Raw genomic sequence first — 24663 nt, 5'->3', positions numbered from 1 at the left:
GTGTACGTGTGTGTGTGTGTATGCGTGTTTTTATGAATGAAGTGAGTCACTGTCGATGTGTCATAGGCCCGACGTCTTTATAAAGGAAGTTTTAAACAAGCCTAAACACTTCACTGCGCGCAAAAATTGGACTTACCACACTCGCATCCCTCTCTCTGCATTTCTGTTGCCTCTCTCTCCAAACTGTCTCTCTGCCTTCAACACTCCATAAAGACTACAAGAGCTCATCTCAAACTTTGCTAAAGACAGAAAGTTAGACGATACTGGCTTTTACCTCTCTTTTCCTGACTTTCTCTGAGTGCTGCAGTCATCTCCCTGCTCTTACATTCATTCTGTCCTGACAACTTTCCTGCTCACTCTGACTGAAGCGTGCGAAGAAGAAACCGGAGCACGTGACAATTTCCGGAGTTCAATTTATTTAGTTTTTTATTTATTTATTTATCTGCGTTTTTCTGCTGATTTACATATCCCTTGGACCCGAACCAATATGAAATGTAAGTGACTGTATGAGTGTGTTAGTTTATAGGTTAATTGCTCACTGTGTTAATTATCTCCTCTTTATCCTATGTTATTTCTAAAAGCTAATTGAATTGTGTGTATGTGATGTTTACGTCACTTATGTGACTTTTAACAGCTATTTTTATCGTCCCTATATATCAAATAATTGATTTACAGTTCACTTTCTAAACAAGTCAATTACATTTTGAGTCACTGACAACTTGCGGCATGGACAACTTATTCCCTAAACTGTTGAAGTTGGGCGCTCACATGCTCCAGCAGTGTTATTTTGGCTGCGATTCTTGTGGTTCCCCGGTAATTATCAAGGAATCATCATTTCAACACCACCGTGGTTCCGTTTTAATACTTAGTCTGCCTCGTATTTGAACTTGAAAGGAAAAGAATGAATGAGCTTACTGTTAGAGAGTTGGCTTGGTCTATATCATTTATATCAGCAGCTCACGTACCTATCCAGTTGCAGGTGTGACAATCAGCAGCATTCATTGCATTGCTATAGGATAAAGAGGTGATGGTTGATAGTCAGTGTCAAAGCGACCTTTAATGGTTTAATGATTTGGATTCAGCTTGTGAAAACATGACTCGTCATGACACCGAGGCTCTTCAGGATCCCTCTCCCAAGTCTAGCGCTATTGTTTATATTATGGTGCAACATCATCCCCTAGACCTGGCAGCCGTGGCCTGAGGTCATTATAATTATGGCGAGATGACAGCACCCCTCCACTAATTGCTTCCGTTTTGTTCTACCCCCTCCAGTGCTGCTCGACTCCTCCTCATCGCTCCTCTTTTCGCTGCTCTTGGCTCAGCTGCCTGTGCTCACATCTGCTTCTCCAGTACCACAGCGGCGGCCCAGTGACTTGGATAAACTGTCCAATCAGACCAAAAATCTGATGAAGCTCACCCAGGAGCTGCTGGTAAGTGACACTGTCGTCAGTAATGACCCTTCTCACTACTGATTGGAGGAGAGACTAATGAAATCCCGACAATCCTGTGCTAATTGAATTTTTAGCATTAGGGTGGAAGTGGATGCTGCTCACTGACCCTTCCCTAATTGGATTTTGATGCTAATGGTACATTTCACTTTAGACAATCTCACACTTCAGATTTCTCTAACTTTGCACCATGTATGGTTGTGGAAACCATGTTTCGCTGTTTGCGCAGAACATCTGTCTGTCTTAAGCTGCTTTCACCGATGACAGACTGAATGCAGTCCATCGGGGCAGCAAAAGCCTCAGGGGAGATTTGACTCACATTTAATCCACTCTGGACTCCAGAGGTCTGCCTGGTCACCTGACTGGTGGCAGTAACAAGAAGACTGGAGGATAGGTTAATGTCTGCATCCAGTCCAGTGCACATGTGATTAAATGAATATCAGTTCTTATGGAACCAAGGAGAGTAACCCCATTTACACTGATAGTCCATCAATAGACATGATGTGGTGAAAGGAACAGAGAATCAAAAGATAAAGTTTTAGAAACCATTTTACTATGTCCCGACAAAACCAATTTACAACTACATATTAACGCTGTACCTACACCAGAATCAGAATCAGAATCCAACTGTCCAAGCCTGTCTGTGAAATCACAGCAAAGTACATCCCATGCCTGTTTACATAGAAACATGTTTATATTTTGCAGCTAGACTGAAGACGTGTGGATGGAGTTGGAGAAGTTTTTTTTTCTCAAATTAGATGCTAATCTCTAACACATATCCTACTCACAGTTCTTCCCTGAAATGTCATTTTGTTGACAGTCAAGTTGGTAGGAAAATCAGAATTTGAGAACTTGGCCAAGTTCCAGCTGATTGTGTATTGTGCATTGTGTTTTAACAGGTGAAAAGAAAGCATGATCATATCGCTGGATCTCCAGTTACACATGAGTGAACTAGATTCTGTTTTTGCATTATGCAAATCCTAATACTCTTTTGTTCCGGGGATAAAATAAGAACCAGCTATGTGCTTTCTGTAGTCATGGTAAATAGACACTGTTCAGAATGTGTGATTGCTCTGCATGAGTATGTGTGTTTGATGCTTAAAAACAATGTCACAGGCCACTGTGGTGTGGTAGAGTCCAGAAGATCCAGCATTGTCGAAGGGGGTTGGGGTCAGTATTAGACATTTCAGTAACATAGAAGATTTGTTTTTATTTTTTCCTTATTGTGTGGAATTCCAATAAAGAGAGGACAAAGTTAGGAAAGATAAATAGAATGAGAAACCATGGAAAGTCCCTGCAAAAAAAAGCAATGAAACTGATGCTCTACGCATAGGCCTATATAAGTTTTCCGATGTAACCATACGTGCGTGTGAGTGAGACTGTGTTTGCATGCACACAGCATGGGTGCAAAAATGTGTATATATACAGCCTATATATGTACGCATTTGTGTGCATGCATTTTTGTGGCTCTCTGTGTGTGTATGTGTGTATGCATTGAAGGTTTTGTAAATAGTCTTGGTTGTGTAGGTGCAGTGTTTGGTGTTTTGCTTTCGGTCACCACAGCAAAGTGACCTGATAAAAATCAAAAAGATTTATCACATTCCAGTATTTGCATTCAGGAAGAAAAAGGCTAGATGCTAAGTTCTGTCGGGTGAGGTCACGATGGAGAGAGCAGGAAAAAGAAGGATAAGAGGTAGAATTATAGCCTGAGAAAGATGGGGCAAAACCACAAGAGATGGAGAGATCAGAGAGCCAACTAGATGACAAGCCAGTGGTGTATGTGTGATGTTGCATGTGCTTGTGCACCTGGTATGAGACAGAGAGAGAGAGAGAGAGAGAGAGGAGGGGAGAAAGGAGCGAAGCAAGGGATGGAGGAAGACAAAAGCAACAGAGATAAAACACTGGACCACAAACATAAGTGAGCTCTTATGGATGGCTGATGGAGAGACATGAGAAAGAATGTAACACATTCATCACCAAACACATCAACACAAACAACTGGAAGAAAACACCAGGACAAGAAAAACAGCATAACAGATTAAGGAAGCATTAAGCATACACAACCTGTTTACGCAAAGCATTTCTCAGCACTCATCATCCTAATGTTGTTATGTTCCTCTGCTGATTGGAAATGACGCATGTCACATCACTCATATCCATTTATGTCCATTCATTACTGAATCAGGATGTTTTAATACTAAATTGTACTACCTATGAGCACAGCTGCCTTTAGAATTCCATAAACCTCCAGTCTGGCTGGTTATCCCCCTCTGCTGTCCATGAAGAGTCCTACATCTGATGCCTGATCAGAGTTTACAACACAACCCAGACTGGGCAACAGCACTGCGTCATTCCGTCTTTTTATAGCTGTGACCCTGGAGTTTCCCCACAGCCCTGTGTTGTCTATCCCATTGGAGCTTTCTTAGTCACTGCATATGTTGTTATCCTCACTCCCTGTAGAAAACATCCTGTGGGTTCAGGTCATTTTCTCTTATTGTTGACATTTGGGGAGGCTGAATGTGGGTGAACTCACATTGACCTGATCAACCGCACTCTCCTCAGTGAGAGCTACTGTGTCTAAGCACAGAAAACAGACCAACTGAGATGCTAGGATGAAACTTTCCTCATGCTGTCGTGACTTCTCTCAAGATGAGTAAAATTGTGCTGATGCAAATTACTAACAGGCTGCTCTGTCTTGTTTTCTCTTTCAGAGGGAGCATGCATTTGACTCAGATGTGGAGCCCCACAGGTTCAGGTCTCTGCCAGAAATGAGCAACAGATCAGCCAATGATCTCAACAATCTTGAAGTAATGCTCTGATAATGTATTTGTGTATGTATGTACTTGTGAAGAGAGAGGGGCTGGTCTGTTTCTGTTCACAGTTGCATCTTGCCACACCCATGCATGTCTGTAAAGTATGTCTGTTGTTTTCAGCTGAAGCCCACACTCTCTCAGCTGCATGCTGACCTGAAGCTGTATGAGCACCACTTTGAGTGGCTGAACAAGGTTTCAAAAAAGCACCACCACCCGGCAGTGCCTAAACTGGTGGAGGTGATCAGAGAAATGAAATCTCTCATCAACCTGCTGCACCGTCAGGTAAAGTTTCACCTTGTTGATTCTCAGTTGTTATGAAGGCTTAATCTTAAATTTCTCGATGTGAGATTTAGTACTAAATGATATGTTCTACAGCTGTTTGCTATCACTTAATGTGACAATGAATTATTTCTTATTTTTCTAATCTGTTTGTCTGCCTGTCTTCTCGTCCACAGATGCTAAAGGTTGAGGCACCAAGGCTGACTCCGGCAACCCCCTCCCTCCCTCCTCACCTTCCCTATCAGTTTGATGTCCTGCAGTCCAGCCATGAGCTTCTTCAACACTTCAAGCTCTTCTGTGATTGGGCATACAGAGCATTCATCAGCCTTAAGCCCAAAGTTACTGCAGTACAATGATGATGCATAAACTCTATGGCTGAAGAACCAAGTGGATATGTGGAGTCCCACCATAGCCATGTCAGTCTGCTCTGTAGTCAATAGCATCTCTTCAGAGGTCCAAACATCAGCTAATGATGTGTGCTGGAGAATGTGTTTTTCCATCAGAGCCACTGAGAATGCTTTACACTGCAGCCAGTTACAACTATCAAGATTCCCGTTAAAGCAAACTGCCATTTTAACTACAATGATCATGTCAGATTTCCCCAGTCTCTCCTAAAGGCCTTGTTCATGACCATCTTATTTATGTATTTATTTATTTATTGACTCTTAGTAATTTATTTAATTTTATTTATTTGAAGGTGTAATGTATCACTCTCATCTTTAATTCTGTATTAACGTGAATTCATTTGCTCACATCTCTGTAATCTTTCTTTTTGTCTTGTCTCACTGATCCTCAAGAAACACACAGTAGCACTTCCTGAACCTATAGCTCTGATAATGACTTTGGTTTAACTTAATTTACTTTGCATTTGAGCATTTCTTCAATCAACAATTCTTCCAGTAGATGTAGCACACATTGGGGACAGCCTTGAGTTTCACTATCTCTCAATTTGCTTTCAAATTTCCTATTTCTGAAGACATTAATGTCATCTTCTAACCATGTTAAAAGTGCCACGTGTTAACATAATAGTAGATGGCCTATGAAATTAATTGCATTTATTTGGAAATGTCAAGATAATAGCCGACAAGAAGTGAACACTTTCTTTTGGCAGAGATTCTATTTTCACTGCTTGTTTTGCGTTCTGTGTGAGGAGGCATAAATGTTGTTGTAAAGTTGTATGAATATGACCTGTTGCTGAGCACTGATGGACCTGATTAGATTCTTTGCACAACCCTGTTAGGATTAGCCTCTTGGATGAGTGAGACGGCTGATTTTGAATCTGTGCTTTGGGGGAGAAAAGTTTTTTTTTTTTATAAATTAAACACCCAAAGCCTTAAAATACTATGTATTGTGACACTATGTTCTGTACAGGTGTACATAAATATACAAGAATGTAAATTGTTGTATACAGTGCTTTTGTGTATTATGTTGTTTTCTACAATATAATACAGATTACCAGTTTTATCACTATCATTTTTGTTTATTCCTCTTCTAGTATTTGTTACAGTATTGACTATTTATTTAAGTAACTTGGTGGAGCTATTTATTTTGTGCTGCAGCGGAGCAAGCCGCCTATCTTTTTGTACTTTTATACAATTTTTAAATCTTATTTACAATTATTATTATTATAATACCATCATGTTTAAATTATTGTTGTAACATCAAGATGCCTCTTCCACACACTGATTGGCCACAATGTGAAATATGTGCCTTGGTGAAATAAATACTGAAGAATGTGCCAATGAATTTGAGTATATCTTTCATACCCATGGTCCACGTGATCTTCAATATAAACTAAAAGATGGAAATTAGGGCAAACACATTCAGATACTACATTACCCAGACGTCTGTGCGCTAGTTTGCACAGTCAATGCATAGAACGGATAAATGTCCTAAGTTAATAACGCTTTATAAAATATTTCTAAATGTCTTGTAGTATATGTGCATACCAAACACGTGTTTTCCCAGTCAAATTTATAACTTCTAAAAACTTTTAAGAGAAGTTTAAAAACGCCAATCTGTTTGTTACAGCTCTTGGCCAATGGTAGTGTCTCATCTATTGTAGCAAACAGCCAATCACTGTCGCTGTTCTTCGAAGGCATCATCGGGTGGAGAACTGCTGTTAGTTTGTGCTGTGTTTATTGTTAAGGTTGTGTGGATTAGCACTGCGGTATCCACCTCATTTTGATAATATCAACAATATAGCTTTAACATGAGTTAAAGATGCGCGGTGAGTACTGCTTCACCTTGTATTCATGCAAATCCTTATCTAACAATTTAGCGATGTAATTTCGCATTAACCAGGGCTAGATTAGCTTTAAATGTAGGCCAGTAACTGGATTTGTTGATACTGTACAAACTGATATTTGTCGTTGTTGTCTCTTGGCTTGCACAGGTGACCGGACACACTTAGATACACTTGTAGAGTACCTTTATGTGTAACTTAGCTGCAGCCTCTGTGTATGTATTGCTACTAAGCACCGCACTGCGGGGACGGGTAGAAACGGACTGATGGCCAGAAGAAAGACAGCAGGGAAGGGGAGAGTAGTTTCATAGAGAGAAGGGAGGGAGAGAAGGGTGGAATTTAAAGGGACCGTTTTTTTTTTTTTTTTACCAGGAGTTAAAAAGTTATAATACTATATTTATTTCCATTTGACTTTATGTCAAACCTGTCCTGAGCTGTCTACTTGGGATCACAGGTGTTTGCTGTCAGAGAAGGAATTTATACACAGAAGAAAACATGAAAGTTGGCAGGATGAAAGAAAAACCATGATTCTACCCCAAAACTGATCCACACCCGTTTCTTAGGAATACCCTCATCTGCCACCAGCTTGTCCTGGTAATGGCTAATTCAGTGGCCTTAGTAGTCCAAGCAGAACTCTTACCAACCCAGTCCACTGCATCGCTTTCTTCTTTCCCATCCCTTCTGGGCTCTGGAGAAGATGTTGAGGGTGATAGGGAGAGAGGTGAGCTGGTGGAGGGAGAAAAGGGGGTAGTAGAGAGTGGAGAAGAGGTGGCCCTGGACACGATGACGGTGTCAGCGTCAGGCCCGGCCCAGCAGCCCCAGCAATCAGATCACCCCTTTCAGTGTAAAGACTGCGGCAAAAGCTTCAGGTGGTCATCCAGGCTGACCCACCACCAGCGGAGCCACAACAATGAGAGACCATACCGCTGCAACGTCTGCCCCAAGGCCTTCAAGGGCTCCTCTGCTCTGCTCTATCACCAACGGTATACCTTGGCAATGCTGTTTACCATGCACATATTGTAACTGTATTACAATAGTTTCCTGAAAGTGTTAATAGTACTTTCTGTATTTTACCTCCTCATCTGTACTGATCTGATCTGGTTTACAGACATGGAGTAATGTGTATCAATACTGCTTAGAATCACTTTCATCAATTACTAAGGTATATATGCGAGCCGTCCCTGGTAGGCTAGCGGTTAAGGCGCAGTGCTCTCACCGCCGAGGCCCAGGTTCAAATCAGGGTTGCGTCAGGAAGGGCATCCGGCGTAAAGCACGTGCCAAATGTCAACATGTGAGTTGTCAGTGTGACGATTCGCTGTGGCAACCCCTAAATGGGAAAAGCCGAAAGTGACTTTCTACTAAGGTATATATGCAGAATGTGGCATCAGCTGGCTGAAGGCTTAAAGTACAGTCGCATTTGCCTTAAACAAAACTTCCCTGCATTCAACATTGAAAAGGGATGTGATGTCACAGTACCAACATGATCACTTAATAAATATTTAGGAGAGTGATCATACAGTAATCTGTAAATAGTGTATGAGAGCCATGCTGCAGTAGTAGTCAGGCAGTGTGATATTTGGCAAAATAAAGTGTTTGTGGATCAACAAAATAACGACTTCTCCATTTCCTAACACAGTACATCAGCATTTTTATTGGCCAGTCTTGCAATTTGTTGATCAAATTTGAACAAAGTGCTTTACCAGAGCCAACTAAGAGATTTCGCTCTAAAAAGAAAAGAAAACACATGCTGGAAATTAAGTGAAATGAATGGAAGAAGAAGTGCGCATTTTCAGGGTAGAAGTGTAATCCGATCTTATACGTAACAGCCAGTATAGTTTCAAAAGAAATTTCTTAAGCAAAAACTGGACCCACCTTACTTGTAATTTGCTCCAGTTGTCCAAACTCAAGTTAACAGGAGAGTTATGGAAGCAGATTATAAAAATCCATAATACATACTTTTAATAAATGCAGCTTGATTTGTACTAGTGTATAAAAGTGCATTGTATTTCTGTATTGATAAATTAAAGTGTCACACCTTTAATGACTGTACATAATTAATTGTGCTGCCCTCCTAAATAGTTACTTTTTTGGCAGGTCTCATTCAGGGGAGAAGCCTTACAAATGTCAGGACTGTGGCAAAGCCTTCAAACGTTCTTCTCTGCTGCAGGTGAGATTCCAGACAAAGACATATCATAAACAAGAATTTTGTCTGTGAAAAGAAAGGTGCTTACAAATCAAAGAGAGATTTCACATCTCTATTTCGGCCTATTCCCAGGTACATCAGAGTGTCCACACTGGAGTGCGTACCTTCCTGTGCCCGTTCTGCTCCCTGACCTTTAAATGGAGTTCTCACTACCAGTATCACCTGCGCCAGCACACTGGAGAGTGTCCATACCCATGTGACACTTGCCCCAAGGCCTTCAAGAATTCAAGCAGCCTGCGGCGACACAAGAATGTCCATCTTGGTCTCAAGCCTTACACTTGCACAGTGTGTAACAAATCCTTCACTCAGTCTACCAACCTGAGGCAGCACATGAGGATACATACAGGTGAGAGGCCCTACATTTGTGGTGAGTGTGGACGCTGCTTCACGCATTCATCAAACCTAGCCCGATAGTGGAGGTGGTTGTACGGACAGAGGAAGTTGCATCATCCATGTTGACGGACATGGTGGGATTTGTGAGCCAGGAAGGAACTGGTGGAGTGGGGGTGGGGATGGAAGAAGTGTTCCTGTCTGCAAATTCTTCTGGCCAGAATCCAGGCCTTCTCCCCCAGCTCACTCTCACCCCCTCTGGGGACGACGTGTGTACATCTAGAGCCATTGGGACAGAGGTTCACCTGAGCACAGACACCGGGTCCAGCGTGCTGCTGTACACCTGCGGGAGCTGCAGCCACACCTTTGGTACACGAACAGATCTGGAGGAGCACCAGGCCATCCACATGGCTCCAGAGGAGCCTGGGACCAGTAGAGACCAGCATGGGGCAGGGATGGAGGTTGGGGATGGGCTGGTGGGAGCTGGACACCTGCTGGCTGATTTTGAGGAGGTGGTGGAGACTACCACAGTGGCTGAAAATGGTCAGACAACAGAGGTGCTTCTTGGACTGACGGAGGGAGGAGATGGTAGCAATGCAGTAAGTGAATTACAGTATCTAGACAAGGATTCTAGGCCATGGCGAGTTTTATGTAGCCTGGTCAGATCTGTGAATCACCACACGCATCTCAGATATTTTCACTTGGTTCAAAAAGGTCTGTTAGTGTGTCTGTTGATGGCTATTTTAGAACAACAGTTGACCAATCAGAGGTTAATAAGTGAGATTGGCAGTGGCAAATTCATTTTTCTACATAGTTTGCTTATTACCTAGATACATTCCTAAAAAAACAAACAGAAAATGTATATGTACTGTTTGTGATGTGTGGTGGAATAGGACTTTACTATTCAAGATTAATACAAACACTCATGGTCCATATAATCAAATTTTAATTCATCTAAAAATTTCCACCCTACAGAGTCAACGAGTTTAATCTGAAGATATGTGTTTTTGATATGTACTATTTCCTTTGATTGGTCCTCAGAATGTGGCCACCACCCAGGCCCAGTTTGATCTGTTGCAGAGCTTCACTGAGGTGACTCAGAGCTCTGAGACCGTCCAGCCAGAGGCCAGAACCACATGGGCAGGGCTGTCATGTGGCTACTGCAATAAGACCTTCAAGACCAGTGGAGGCCTCAATAGACATGTGTCACTGGTGGGAATAACTGTTAATAACTGCTCTACTACTAACACTGCTATACAGATTATAGCACTTTATTGACTACCAAGACTAAAATTCAGCATAATGATTTATCCATCTTTCTCTCCTGTATTCCCCTTTTGTTTGTCCAGATGCACTCTCTTTCATCACAGTCCCGCTCCCAGTTCAGCTGCTCTGCCTGCGACCGCTCCTTCCCCCTTCTCTCCTCACTCCTCACCCACCAACACTCCCACACCCCTGAGCAGCGTCTCCTGGCTGAAGCAGAGGCTGAGATAGTGTGTCCTCCATCCCTCTCCCTGACTCTCCCCCTGCCCTCGTCTCCCAGCCAGGCAGACAAGCAGCAGGAAGGCCAGAGAGAGATCCGTGTCGACATCATTACCGTTGGTGAAGAGCAAGAGGAACAACCGGCCAAACCAACCAAAGGCCCAAAAAAGCCAGGAGTCAGCAAGAGCACTCCAGCTGGAGGTGAAGACATTTTCACAGCAGGACAAACACAAAACTGCATTTTGATATGGAGACAGTGGCCATAGGAAGTATGAAATGCTTTGTTATATCCTTTCCACATGGATTGGTAACTCCTTACATTCAAGAATAGCCATACTCCATTCACTATCCAATTGGGTCCTAATACATTTAGCGCAATCAGAATGTCAGTGAAGTCAAAAGTAAATCAAGGGGTTGTTTTTTAATGTGAAAATCAATATAATGATTGCTAAAAAAAAACATGTTTTTGTTGTTAGTGTGTCAAAAATGTTACAAATGTGACACTGTTGCATATACTTTCTTACAGAGAGACCGTACTGCTGTTCAGAATGCGGAAAAGCCTTCAAAGGTTCATCAGGGCTGAAGTACCACATGCGGGATCACACTGGGGAAAGGCCCTACCGCTGCACTGAATGTGGAAAGAGCTTCAAAAGGTCATCGCTGCTTTCAATCCATCAGAGGGTAAGGCTCATTCTTCTGTTGCAATAAATTTATACATGCTGGCTGCTGTTCTTCAGCTGCATTAAATCATATCAGAAGAACAGATGAGCTGTACTTATTACAACACATATCCAAAATCATTTGTATTAACAAATGCAAAAGCAACCATACCACCAACTAAGTGCAGTAGATTTTTGTTATATTAGAACACTTGTTAGGGCGAAGTAATGTCTTCTTTTTCTGTTTACACCTTACCCAGGTGCACACAGGTGTACGGGCTTTCCAGTGCCCTCAATGCCCTCTCACTTTTAAATGGAGCTCTCACTACCAGTACCATTTGCGGCAGCATACAGGTGAGAGGCCATATGTGTGTAAGGAGTGTGGCAAGTCCTTCAAGAACACCAGCTGTCTACGTAGACACAGTCAGATGCACTCTGGACTTCGGCCTCATACCTGCTCCATCTGCTACAAGTCTTTCTCTCAGACGTCAAACCTCAAACAGGTCAGTGTTGCCTGTCAAGATTCAGCTGTGAACTCATGTAGATTCTTAGCCATTTATAATGTATAGATGTCTCATCTTACAAACAGTTCTCTCTATTTCTCATTCCCCTTCTCTTGTGCAGCATGAACGCACCCATTCTGGTGAGAGACCTTTTCAGTGCATACACTGCAATAAAAGCTTTACACACTCCTCCAACCTTCAGCTCCATCTTCGCACACACTCCTCACGCAAGGACTTCAAGTGCCCATACTGCTCTAAGGAGTTTGTCATGCACTCCTATTTGCAGAGGCACATCCGTACCCATGGCAGTGGTATTCCCCTACCCTGCCTTGGGACTGAAGGTAAAGATGGAGTTGCTGTGAAAGCCAGTGTTGGAGGCATAACAACCACCACAACCTTGCTTAACCCCATCACCCTGGAAGCCTCAGGAAACAATGGCAGCCTGATTGTATCCCAGCCAGCACTTAATATCCCCCCCAATACCTCCCAGAACTACTTTATGATTCAGACAGCCAGCGGCCTGCAGCTCATTCCTCTGTCATCCCCTACACCCACCCCTCCACCACCTCCACCACCACCTCTGCCTCTGTCCCAGTCCCAAATCTTCCTTCTCCTGCAGTGCCCATCTGACAATGGCAGCCAGTCCAGCTTGATTCTCCTCCCAACAACAAACAAGACTCCACCAGCTCCGGAGCCTCCAACTCTGCCTGTGCTTCAGACTATCCAAGCACTTCAGTCTGTCCTAAACCAAACACAGACTCAGATACCCCAGTTTTCGACCATATCACAGCAACAACAGCAGACCAGGATCATAATCACCACCAACAACAACAACAACGTGAACACTCCTGTGGCCACACGAACACACACCCTCTCTGCCAACTCCCTACTGAGTAAGCCCATATTAGGGAAAAGCACACGGACAGCACGGGGCAGACGGGGACGCAAACCAAAAGTTACTCTTCAGAAGTCTGAAACAGCTCCATTCAGTCAGACTGCAGGTGAAGCTGTGTCAGTAACAGACTGTAATGTGACTCACACTGTCTCACACACTCTTACTGCTGCTAACACCACCACAGAATCATCACCATCATTTCTTTCTCACTGTCCCCTGTCAGCATCTTGTACTACTGTCCCAGCTCTTTCATTTTCCAGCACTGCAGCCCCCACAGTGGACACCTCAGGACCTCCATCAACTGTTGGAGTTACACCAGCCACCACAGCAACACTCGTTTCTACCCCTGTCCCTGCAGGAGAAGCTATGACAAGGAAACAGTTTGTATTATGTTTTGATGATGAAGGACAGGCCAAGGAGGGGATGAATATCAAGGCGGGTGGGGAGTCGTATGTGCTTCAGTTTGAAGGGGAAGCATCAGCAGAGACAGTCAGTGGAAGAATGGATAGAGACAGAAAGTCAGTGATGCTTCAGTTAAAGACAGATGGGCAAGATGAAGGAGAAAAAGAGGGAGATAAGAGAGGGATGATGTCACTTTTACATAACTGGGTTGGAGAAAAGCAGGGTGAGAAACAGGCAGGAGAGGAGAGCAGTCAGGGACAGTCGTACGTCCTACACTTCCACCCTGAGGCACAAGACAGTGGTCCATCCAGTGCTGCCTTCAGCCAAGGGCAAGATAACAACCTACAGCTTTCCTGTACATCAGCCCAAGGTTTGGTGCCCCTTGATGAGCAGGAGGTGGTGTTTGAACTGGAGGGTGAGAGCAAGATGGAGCAGGAAACTGATGAGGGTATGCAAATGATAGCCTTGATAGAAGGTGAAGCGGGAATGATTGGAGAAGAAGGGGCAGATTGCAGTGCTGCAAGTGGTGGGGTTACTGAGGGTGGGGGGGATATGGAAAGTTTATTTCAGCTGGAAAGTGGAGAGGAAATTGTCATCATTGAGGTCAGCACCAGTAGCTTAAGAGAAGGCAGAATGGAGAGAGGAGGAGATGGGGAGGTGTCACCAAGCAGTGAGGTAAAATATGAGGGTTTAACTGCACAGGTGAATGAAAAGTCTGTAAAGGAACTAAGCTCTACAGCCAGCACATTGGTACAGACAACTGAAGACGCAATACGAAAAGGACCTATATCTAACTCTGAAGAGATGCACTTCTCTAACTAAAAGCTGTGTGCATGTTACAGAAGAAAACTGTGTTTGGGCGATGCCTTGCTATTTGTGAGCTCAGTGTGTTAGCACTTTAGTCAGTTTGAGTTCTCCTGGAACTGAGAGAGAACATGCAGTTAGATGTGTACTGTGTTGTAATGCCATGGTGCCACATACTAGAAATGTTATACATTCATATAGGCTGTAAATGGACCTCACTATATACTAGTTTAAGATACTGTCATTGGCAGTTCTTTTAATAAGTACATTTGTGAATAAATGTTGTACATAGCCTACTTTCTTCACAATGTTAATATAAACAGTAGGTAATTATTAATAAACATGTTAATACCTAATATTTTGGTTTTTTGCTTCATTTTTCTTAATGTACTTGAAGTTTTTTTATTTTTAAAGACAAAGTATAAATAAATTCGGAGCGCTGCTTACGACGTTACGTTACCATTGACGTAGCCTTGTATGTTTGCGCATTGTACGTACGCGAATGGCGTAGATCAACATGAAAACGTTTAATGGGAACGTAAAACAGAGTAGGTTTATATTCACCATCGCCTCTTTTTACGCAAGAAACGACTCTTGTCAGTGAAAAGTGTCAGACCCGCACGGAATTTCCAACAAACAGAAATACTAAAACTGTGCGTTTCCCAACGTTCATCTTAATTTGAGTTGCGTTGTGCAGAAGGTAAGAGGAACCGGAGAGGAACAGGAGTGTAGCATTACATGTGTCAGGAGACCGCAGCACTTCATTATATCCATATAAGGATTTAAACGGTATCCTCACATTCCACTGTACTTTTGATGATCACTCTTAAACGTGAAGATGGTGTGCGTTATAAAGGCGCAGAATGATGGTGAAGCATTCTTCAAATCCACAATCCCCATCTGCCTGCTTGGAGCCAGCGTGGGTGTGATGTTAGGCTACTGTAGGCGAAATCTACTGCACTGCAAATTATAGGCTGTGGACTCGTTTTAACTTCGACTTGCTTGTCAGGGTACAGATAACACAATAAGACATTAACCTATTTGTCAGTCTATAAGAGTATCAGTTATTTGCATGGTTTAGCGTTAAAAATCCCACAGTTGTATTTCACTGTCACCTGTTAGACCATTAAAAAACTGTTGTCCATGTTCTGTTCTTGAAATGTGTTGTTGCAGAGTCCCTGTGCACGCAGTGTTGGAGTTGGACACATTGTGTTGGTGCAGCAAGCCCACTGTTTGTGCATAACGCCCAAACATGGTGAGGCTGGAGCTGGATCAGGTGGTGATCAGGAGGATGAAGGAGGACGACATAGAGATGGTCAAAGCTCTCATCAAGGTTCGTATGATATATTCAGAAAAAGGCTGCTTTAATATAGGTTGATGTGTAAACCTGCCTCTGTCCTTGTGAGGTCTGTGCTGATGTTATTTTTAACTTTTTTTTTTTTTTTTTTAATCTATCCAGGAGGGCTGCGAGGGCACAGAAAACCGTCTCATTCTCCACATCCTCACTCGTCCACTCTGCCTTTTCATCCTGGCTGTTTTCTCCTCAATCCTGCGCTGCCTTGTCCACTCCTTTATCCTGGCTCTTGCTATTCCTGTCTTCCTACTAATTGTCTTTCTCAAGATCACCATGCCGCGATCCACAGGGGTTCTGGGCAGCAGCCGCCCCTACTGGGACTATGTGGGCAGCAGCTACCGTGGGACACAGGATGAGACACTGTACAATCCATATAGTAGGATTAGTGGAAAGACACCCCTGACAAAAAAGGTTAGTATAGTGGTTTGCTTGAAATTCTTAGTTTTTTGGTAGGTAGTTTTCACTTCAGGTTTTTCACTTGTGACAAAACATTGCAGTAATATAATCTTTTTTCCTTCAGCCAAGGCGCAGAATTGGGTCCAATGACGGGGACAAGGACGTGTCACAAGAGAAGGTCACCCCAGAGAGGGAACAGGCAGCAGGGCAGGTGTGGGTGGCAGACTGTGAGGGAGAGATCCTGGGTTGCATCTTCCGGGAGAGTGAGACACGAGCAGGCATCAGGAGAATCTGCAGGCTGGTGACAGGCTGCTGGTACCGCAGGGAGGGCCTGGGCCGGCAGTTGGTCCAGAGTCTGGAGCAGAGAGAGAGGGAAACTGGGGCACGCAGAGTGTATGCACATGTCCCCTACCCCTCCAAGGTGGGGGAGGCCTTCTTCAGGAAACTGGGCTATCAGCAGTTGGGGGAGGGGGCCGATGAAGACAACGATGAGGAGATGAAGCTAGAGACTCCAGAGAGAGGCTTTCTGGGACACCCCCTTACTAAGGTGTTTTACAGAGACCTGTGATTGGGTGCTGATGTACTCAGGGAGTGAAAAAGGGGCAATGAGCCCAGGTAAAGAATATTAAGAGATAAATAAGAGCAACCTGTGGATCTCTTCTGAAGGTGATAGTGTCATTACTGCCACATGTTGGCACATGTTTGTTAATAATTTATTGGATATTTGTGTTATTTATGTCAGTATTTATTTACTGTATGTGTTGCTGCTCTGTTTCTTGAAGTATTTTCATCATTTTAAGTACCATCTCTCAATTGCAAAGTAAATATTTGTTTTTTATTTATTAATTCAAAAATGATGAGGCCTCGGGCATGTCATTTTCTGGTCATTTGTAATTAAGCAAAATATTTATGTAAAATGTGAACAGAGAAGCAGTTAAACTGTACATTTGTGGCAATTTCAACACGGTAAATGTGTGTGTGAATGCATGCACTTGTCTGTGTAGAAACCATCCAGATGTGTAGGAGGATGTACAGTTACTGTATAGGAAGTAAGTGTGGTTTATGTGAATCTGCAGAATTTGTCTTTTATCTTTCTGCTCTCCTTAGCAGCTGCTGCTCAACTTCATGTACAGTATGTGAGTCCATGAGTCTGCAAAAACACACTCTCTCCCATTTTACTTGTGTTTTTTGTCTTTCATTTTGGTTTTGCTTGGTTTATTTTACAACATGACAGAGGAACATCACTAACTGTGAATTCCAAATTGTACATTAGTGTTGATAATAGTAGCATGTCATTAACTAAATGTTTAATGCTGAAATAACTGGCCAAAATTAAACAGCCACAATTCAATTGTATGTATTGTTATTTTTGGTAAATTACAATTAAAGCATCCGTTAACTGCTACCCTCAAGCATGACAAAATCACACCTATATAAATCCACTTCAGTACTAGCATTTCAAAAGTCACCTGCATTTCTGATGTTATCACAGCATGTTAAATATATGCAGAGATATTCTGACTCAAGGATGTGTGTGGTTTGCAGGTGAATGGCAGTTTATGTGACTAAGCGGGGAAATGCACACAGCCCTAGTCTGAGGCTAACCTTAATATGGTTAGCAGCCCTCACGCTTGCATTGTGAATCTACCTTACTGCTAACCTCAGACAATGTCAGTATAGCATCAGTGCGCCACAGATAAACACCACAGAATGTTTGTACAATGGTGTGACAAAGAAGAATACCTCACCTGATGTGAACACAGACAGAAACTTATTTTAAACTGCAGACTCTTGATCATGAAAGATGTGGAAAATCAGTCCTTTAATTAACTTTGATGAAATAATTGAGCAGTTAAACAATAAAGTTGATACATGCAGGGGTACTCTAAGTGTGTGTTGAGGCCAATTGCCCTTGTAAAAGCTGTATTTTTACTCATGACACTTATAGGGCATCATCAGGTTGTTTACCCATGACCGTCAAAGAGCAGACACCTGTTAGCTGGGCCTCTACCCGGCCGATCTGTAGCTATTATTGTTGTCAGGAAACAGATGTGAGCTCACACACTGGAAAAAAGTCTGTTTGTGACTGTGGTCATGTGTGTCTGCACGGTATTTGCTGTGTGCGAGTGTGTGCTTGTGCGCATGTACAGGGTGTGGGCGGGTGGGTTTCGGAAAGTATGACTTGGCATTTCCTACACCCAGTTTCTGGCCCTGTCTATGGATTAAATGCACAGTAGTGTCTGGCCATACTGTACTACTTCACCACACACACATATACGATGCATGAGAGGGATGGCAGCACACATGAGCATTCATGCGTGACTGTGAGATGACCTTGGTCAGCTGTGGTCAAACCCAGAGAGTTGGGTGGGAAGTGGTTACATATAGTTTGGCATTTGTTCAGTGTCTTAAAGTCGAGAAAACACACATGCACAGAAGATCAAATGTGCAGAGACATTAGGCTTAGTGCACTGTCCAAGTGATGCAATATGATCTGAGGTTGCTCACAGCATGCAGCCACACATAAACATGAATCACTCAAAATTTTTGAGCACCACACAATCATAAGATAAATTACATAAATTTGTTCCAGTTGATGTGTAATTTATAGACTGTGCTAAGACATGCAGATACAGGTGCCTAGCACACACAGCACACATATACACAGGCGCATGCATGCACAGATGAGCTCCAAAAACAGCCACCCTAGGAAACGGTAAATTCCCCAAACCACAGAGTGCATGAGAGGGTGAGGGGAGTCATGGGAAAGCAGGATGCCTGCATGCAGTGCCACTGAGTGAGCAGACTAGACCAGAGCTAAAACAGACACAGCAAAGAAAAGACAAGAGCAAAATAATACACATCCTGATTTGGCAAGGACGGATGACAGCATCTAATGGTGCAACGACTTATGAGTGAGATTTATCCACACACTGTGGTTCGTCAGCTGGCCAGCCAGTTTAGCAAACACGTAGGGTGAGGGAGGTCGTTAATAGGTCTGCTCACAGCCTGACACAGTTTGGGGAAATCCAGGTTTGAGGACAAAGTAGGTGTCAGGGCCTCCAAGGTCTGGGAACGCTTATGGCTCCACCAAATTTTGGGGCCCAGAGGAGGTGGGGGACTAGGTGGAAAGGCTGAACAGCAGGATGGTTGGGTATGATCCTTCTGTGGATCAAGGTGAGAAGATATCTGGAAGTTTTTAACTTAGTAGTCTGGGAAAACCGGTGTGGAGCAGCTAGAGACTGGATGACTCTTAAGTGTTTGGAAAGTTCCAGCCAACTGGCCCAGTTTACTGACGTCTGTGAAAAACTCCAGAGGTTACAAAATTGCGTCAAACCATCACATCATGTCTGCTCACTCAGATTATTTTGTAAAATCTGTGTTGTGTAATCTGCCTTCCCACTGAAATTCTTTTATTTACTTATACCAAAATAATGACTTTAATCATTATTGGAACTAATGCTACATTTTTTTCACAAAATATAAAAAAAAGATGATATTGAAAAGAACAAACATTTTGCTAATGAGTAATACGTCTCTAGCTTTAATTGTTGTGCAGCGACACAATAATCCATCTCTTTTGTATCACACCCCCTAAACTTTGAAAAATCTTTGTCCAACCAGAAGCTGCCTCTGTTGTATGCAGGATGTTTATGTTTAGAGGTATATGCTCTCACTTCCCTCCCTTTAACCCCCATCACACACTCACATGCACACACATACACACACTTTCACTCTTTCTCATTTACCTTCATTTATTACCCACGCCCGCTGAGTGACAAAGCAAAGCGCGTCTTTCGAAATGATTACAAAGCTAGACAGGTGAGCAAAATGGATACATTCTCTTTATATGTTGTATATGTATTTCTATTAATACATAATACAGATTGCACATACATATGCTATTAGATAGAAATAAATCAGGTGGCTTTTATAAATACTTTTTGAATTCACCCATTCTTCTCATTCTTTGTTACTAATATAAGCTATTCTTTAATAAAAATCGGTTACAGTAATTATGCCACTGTACTCCTGAGTACTATGAATGGAGGTTTCAGTATTAATGAGTGATGAACAACTGTCCTGGTTCTGCTAAAAGTTATGAAACTGAGAATGAGAGAAAGCAATGAATGTTAGCTGTCTTCTGACTGTCCGTCACTCACATTTGGTTAACCACAGGTTTTACATGTGTTTATTGTGCTAACTTGTTGAATTTAAACTAATGTGTGAGTTATCTGTATAGTACCTTATTAGGGTTACTGTTTTTTAATGAGTCCCTTAATAGAATTTGTCTCAGACTTTGCTGCCATACTTTCTGTCTTTGCTAAATACGGCTGAAATGATCTCTCACTAAGATGTTGGCTTACAAAACAAGACTTTGAGAGTGAAATTATTACTGGTGATATGCTAACTGCTAGTGGAAACTTGAAGTTTTTCTAGATGTATTTAATCTTTAAAAAATCTTTAAATGTTCTTTATGTTAGCTGAACTGTGCCCACTGTAGTGTGGTTTTCTGTTCTTCCTGCACCACATAATAAGCTAATATAAAAGAGCAACATTTCTTCTTTTGTTTCAGTGTGCTTTTGCCGCGAAAAAAGTTCATCTACCATTACAAGAACGTCCGCTGGGCAAGAGGCAGGCATGAGACATACCTCTGCTTTGTAGTGAAGAGGCGGGTGGGTCCAGACTCCTTGACCTTTGATTTTGGACACCTCCGTAATCGCAATGGCTGCCATGTAGAGGTAAGTAATGTGAGTGAAGATGGCAGAGCAGATTAGGAGGACCTGTTGAGGGGAAAGGCAGGGAGTATAGCATGATTATATCCCTCTTATTTTCTCCTTTCTCCTGTTTGTCTATAGATGCTGTTCCTGCGCTACCTGGGAGCCTTGTGCCCTGGTCTATGGGGGTACGGCATTACTGGAGAAAGGCGGCTCAGTTACTCAATTACTTGGTTCTGCTCCTGGTCTCCCTGTGCCAACTGCTCCATTAGACTGGCACAGTTCCTCAGCCAGATGCCCAACCTTCGCCTTAGGATCTTCGTCTCTCGCCTTTACTTCTGTGACATGGAGGATAGCCGTGAGAGAGATGGCCTGAGGATGCTGAAAAATGCTGGAGTGCAGATCACAGTCATGAGTTACAAAGGTGAAGGCATCAGTTTATATATATATATGTGGTAAAAATATAAAAAGGGACAGACGCATATATGACTCTAAAGCAGGGGTGGGCAATTCAGGTCTTACCCACTGTGGATTACCTGGACCAGGTGTGTTGAGTGAGCAAAGACAAAGTGAATTGGTATTGTCCAGCTTATGACTGACTGAACACCCCCGATTTAGGTAATCAGCAGTGGGTAGTGCAGGGATAGTTGGAGAACAAGCAGGGCAGCAGCCCTTAAGGACTGGAACTGCCCACCCCAGTTCTAGGGCCAGAATGACTGGATGAGTAATCAAGCCAAATTCCACCTAAAAAACATTACCCTTCCTTATCATGATACTGCGCTGGGTGTCAACAATAATGATGAATTGCTCCTTTCGCTTCAGACTTCTTCTATTGCTGGCAGACCTTTGTGGCTCGTAAGCAGAGCAATTTCAAAGCCTGGGATGAGCTGCACCAAAACTCTGTTCGCCTTGCCAGAAAACTCCATCGCATCCTCCAGGTAGAAGATTTAACCCACTACATAATCTTCTTCAACCAACAGGATGTTTAAAATTCTAATAATGATGTTTTATTTCTTTCTTAGCCCTGTGAAACAGAAGATTTAAGAGATGCCTTCAAGCTACTTGGACTGTGAAACATACCTGTGACCTCATCTGGTGGTGCTATTAAGTCTATCATTAATTCTGTAAAGAAAATGACATGTTGGTGTGGGTCCATCACTACAACTACTAAACTGAGAACGAGAAAACCTGGTGGCAAAAAAATGACAAAAAATAGCTTTCAATTGTGGCAAGGCTCGTAACATTAGGTAGCTGCTGCTTGCTTATTCTGTAGCAATAATGTGAAATAAAATAATGTACAATGAGATATTGTGTCATGTTATTGACATTATAGATTTGTGAGTACTTAGCCTAGCTAATACTGCCTTTTAAAAAGTTATTTTACAACTGCTTAAAATACTACTGTTCCAACTGTATTTGCAGAATCCCAAAAGATTCCTCTAACCAGCTGAATGAAAAAAATGTTCCATCAAATATGTTGTGACTGTAGGCTGATATGTTTCAGCCATAGGTTTGCCATTTTTGTTTGGATAAATAGTCTTGACAGTTAAAATCTTTTATCTTCTTTCATTCAGCAGACTTTTTGTATCCACATAGTAAGAAATGTTTGTTGCTTCTGAAAGTACTTTTTGCAACATGTGTTTTTAAACCACTGTCTGCATTTGTCAAACATAGCTAGAGGGGCACAAACTTGGACTAGCAAAAAGTTCACACCTCAAACCCCAGTTTGCTGTTTGGAATTTAGGTTTTCTGTCTTTGAAAAATACAGAATTAGTCAAGTAATGTTACCTGGGCCAAAAGTAGTCAAGTGATGTTACCTGAGAGTAATTTTCTTTGACATGACACAGTCTCAGTAGTACTTCCCATGAGTAAACAGACCTCGGTGGAATGTCCCTTTAGGCATCACTGACCCTGCAGCAGTGCACCAGGGTCGCCAGTTAGTGTGTGCGCAAATACACAGTCTATTACGGTCGCGTATCCGTTTGTCGCCGCACGGACACACCGCTCACCGTCACTACCACCGGCGTACACCGAGAGAGTAAAAATCAAGATGGCGACTGAGGGTCAGTCCGAGTACGAGTCGGTCCTCTGTATCAAACCTGAAGTCAGCGTTTACCGAATCCCACCAAGAGCATCCAACCGGGCTATCAGGTGAGTGAGGCGGCGGCCTGACACTGGAGCTTTATAACCCAGCATCCGTGCGAGTTGGGGCCGTTAGGAGCCATTGCCTTCACGACCTACCTAACGAGCTCATCCCCTGATCACGCAGCCTCACGTAACGACGGTCGTCGTTTGTATGCTTGGTGTTTTTGCTGTGTATTTACAATGTCAATGTGAAAAACACCAAACTACAGGTTTGTACCTGAAGCACATGACTGGGTTTGTTGCATTCATGTCAGTGGCTGTGTTATGTCACCTAATGGCACATCAGAGATAAAATGATGCTTAGACTGCTTAAAAGTCAGTGACTTTATAGGTCCAGCCAGTTGTGTTTTGCTCTGAAGCTTCTCATTGTACTTTTCTGACCTGTAAGTCGCAGCAGAACAGCAGCTGGTGCTGTAAAGAAGTCAGTGTCTTGCTCAAGAACACTTCATCGGGGTTGATGCCGCTTTAATACCCAAGGGTAGGTGCTCCAAGACAACATTGTTCTGGCAAACCCCTTACCCTTGTGCTAATAAGTGGCCATGCTGGAGGTCTGTTAAAAACACTGGCATTGAATTGTTTACCTCATTTTTCATTGGCTGGTCTTTTGGCCTTACCTGCTGCAGCTGTATCTGAGTGGACACTACTCCAACCAAAGGGCAGCACACAGCAGGCCTAGTCCCATGAGAGAAGTGATTGGTTAACCTCTGACCATATGTGTAGTGAGTAAGGTCGATAAGTGAGTGTCCAGCTAATTCCCTGGTCAAGTTTCATTCACATAGAAAATGGCTGATGTAGAGTTTCAGTGTTCAAGAATAAAGCACAGTAACACAAAAACCCCACAATTCCTTCCCTGTCGCCTGTTTTTCTTGTATACTGTTCACCTTCATGTCAGCATCAGTTTCAGTAAACCTCCAGTTTACCTCCGTCACACTGTCTCACCGACCGCCTGTGTGTGTGTGTCCCAGGGCTGCCGACTGGAAGCTGGATGCTCCTGACTGGACGGGACGCATGCGTGTGACTTCCCGGGGTAAAGTGGCCTACGTGAAACTGGAAGACAGAATCTCTGGTGAGAGAGAAGCAGACGAGACAGCGCCATTGTTTACTGGCACCGCCACTGTTCTAAATCATTTCACTGTGTAGTCTCCTGACACCATCCCCCTCTCTGTTACTCATCTCTTCCAAGGTGACCCAGCCCACGTCCAAGCATGTGGTTTGTGTTGAAGCAAATGGGCTGATAATCTCTTTCTCTCTCTACTGAAGCATTTTATGGACTTAGCATGTTTGCTGTCTTCAGATTATAACTTATAATTGCTCAGTCTTTTATGTAAACTGAATGCCAGAAGTTAGAATGAACTTACAGACTGTGTTCTGCTCAGATCAGTTCTTAGTTGAGATTTGGTCTAGTGAATATAAAATTCAAATTTCTGAATGTTTCTTCATGAAATTGCCACTGGGCCATTTTCCATGTACAGTGGGGCAAATAAGTATTTGATACACTGCCGATTTTTCAAGTTTTCCCACTTACAAAGAATGGACAGATTTGTAATTTTCATTGTAGGTACACCTCAACTGTGAGAGACAGAATCTACAAAAACTTTCAGAAAATCACATTGTTAGATTTTTAAATAATTTATTTCCGTTTTATTGCATGAAATAAGTATTTGATACAATAGAAAAATAGAACTTAATGTTTGGTACCAAAACCTTTGTTTACAATTACAGAGGTCAGACATTTCCTGTAGTTCTTGACCAGGTTTGCACACACTGCAGCAGGGATTTTGGCCCACTCCTCTACACAGGTCTTCTCCAGATCTTTCAGGTTTTGGGGCTGTCGCTGGGCAACACAGAGTTTCAGCTCCCTCCATAGATTTTCTATTGGGTTCAGGTCTGGAGACTGGCTAGGCCTCTCCAGGACCTTGAAATGCTTCTTACAGAGCCACTCCTTAGTTGCCCTGGCTGTGTGTTTGGGGTCATTGTCATGCTGGAA

At 42.8% G+C, this 24663-nt stretch overlaps 5 protein-coding genes across 7 annotated transcripts in view; all 5 read left to right on the top strand.

The window, feature by feature from the left end:
- The first annotated feature begins 433 nt into the window (after positions 1–433).
- On the top strand, positions 434–5154 carry il11a (interleukin 11a). Its single transcript, XM_020617604.1, has 5 exons — positions 434–494; positions 1273–1430; positions 4160–4255; positions 4382–4543; positions 4717–5154. The coding sequence occupies exons 1-5, from the start codon at positions 488–490 to the stop codon at positions 4894–4896; spliced, it is 603 nt and encodes a 200-aa protein (XP_020473260.1). The 5' UTR covers positions 434–487; the 3' UTR covers positions 4897–5154.
- A 1609-nt stretch (positions 5155–6763) lies between these two features.
- znf628 (zinc finger protein 628) lies at positions 6764–14407 on the top strand. The gene is given in 11 exon segments (XM_020617591.1): positions 6764–6770; positions 7512–7618; positions 7620–7768; positions 8880–8952; positions 9061–9396; positions 9399–9917; positions 10360–10530; positions 10668–11001; positions 11327–11481; positions 11720–11962; positions 12084–14407. Coding segments are annotated over 11 exon segments (4092 nt in total). The 3' UTR covers positions 14082–14407.
- A 204-nt stretch (positions 14408–14611) lies between these two features.
- On the top strand, positions 14612–17164 carry nat14 (N-acetyltransferase 14 (GCN5-related, putative)). 2 transcript variants are annotated; one of them, XM_020617612.1, is made up of 4 exons: positions 14612–14763; positions 15237–15396; positions 15523–15828; positions 15938–17164. In XM_020617612.1, exons 2-4 carry the CDS (start codon positions 15316–15318, stop codon positions 16379–16381), a joined length of 831 nt encoding a protein of 276 aa, XP_020473268.1. In that variant the 5' UTR covers positions 14612–14763; positions 15237–15315; the 3' UTR covers positions 16382–17164. The 2 variants fall into 2 exon arrangements, with proteins under 2 accessions (XP_020473268.1, XP_020473269.1); XM_020617613.1 differs by lacking the exon at positions 14612–14763 and adding an exon at positions 14776–15073.
- Positions 17165–19615: 2451 nt separating this feature from the next.
- Positions 19616–21634, top strand: aicda (activation-induced cytidine deaminase). The gene is made up of 5 exons (XM_020617651.1): positions 19616–19635; positions 20390–20555; positions 20673–20955; positions 21354–21469; positions 21554–21634. Exons 1-5 carry the CDS (start codon positions 19616–19618, stop codon positions 21602–21604), a joined length of 636 nt encoding a protein of 211 aa, XP_020473307.1. The 3' UTR covers positions 21605–21634.
- Positions 21635–22506: 872 nt separating this feature from the next.
- LOC109970231 (adaptin ear-binding coat-associated protein 1-like) overlaps positions 22507–24663 on the top strand; it is a 9315-nt gene continuing 7158 nt past the window's right edge. The window contains exons 1-4 of one of the 2 annotated variants that reach the window (XM_020617650.1): positions 22593–22682; positions 23065–23154; positions 23642–23742; positions 23860–23886. In XM_020617650.1, coding sequence (XP_020473306.1) covers positions 23685–23742; positions 23860–23886 — 85 coding nt within the window. In that variant the 5' untranslated portion in view covers positions 22593–22682; positions 23065–23154; positions 23642–23684. Of the gene's footprint in view, positions 22683–23064; positions 23155–23641; positions 23743–23859; positions 23887–24663 lie in introns of both variants that reach the window. The other variant, XM_020617649.1, reaches the window with a different exon arrangement.

Source organism: Monopterus albus, unplaced genomic scaffold (assembly GCF_001952655.1).
Source record: "Monopterus albus unplaced genomic scaffold, M_albus_1.0 scaffold192.1, whole genome shotgun sequence".
NCBI classification, from domain to species: domain Eukaryota; kingdom Metazoa; phylum Chordata; class Actinopteri; order Synbranchiformes; family Synbranchidae; genus Monopterus; species Monopterus albus.
This window is presented reverse-complemented; position numbering and strand designations above follow the sequence as displayed.

Bases quoted from the DNA above. Each gene is read 5' to 3' on its own strand.
- il11a (XM_020617604.1), top strand. The intron at 4,256-4,381 runs GTAATGCTCTGA...TGTTGTTTTCAG, and splicing joins ATGATCTCAACAATCTTGAA to CTGAAGCCCACACTCTCTCA. The intron at 4,544-4,716 runs GTAAAGTTTCAC...TCTCGTCCACAG, and splicing joins TCAACCTGCTGCACCGTCAG to ATGCTAAAGGTTGAGGCACC.
- nat14 (XM_020617612.1), top strand. From the start codon at position 15,316: ATGGTGAGGCTGGAGCTGGATCAGGTGGTGATCAGGAGGATGAAGGAG. The intron at 15,397-15,522 runs GTTCGTATGATA...TAATCTATCCAG, and splicing joins TGGTCAAAGCTCTCATCAAG to GAGGGCTGCGAGGGCACAGA. The intron at 15,829-15,937 runs GTTAGTATAGTG...TTTTTCCTTCAG, and splicing joins AGACACCCCTGACAAAAAAG to CCAAGGCGCAGAATTGGGTC.
- aicda (XM_020617651.1), top strand. From the start codon at position 19,616: ATGATTACAAAGCTAGACAG. The intron at 20,556-20,672 runs GTAAGTAATGTG...GTTTGTCTATAG, and splicing joins GCAATGGCTGCCATGTAGAG to ATGCTGTTCCTGCGCTACCT. The intron at 20,956-21,353 runs GTGAAGGCATCA...CTTTCGCTTCAG, and splicing joins CACAGTCATGAGTTACAAAG to ACTTCTTCTATTGCTGGCAG.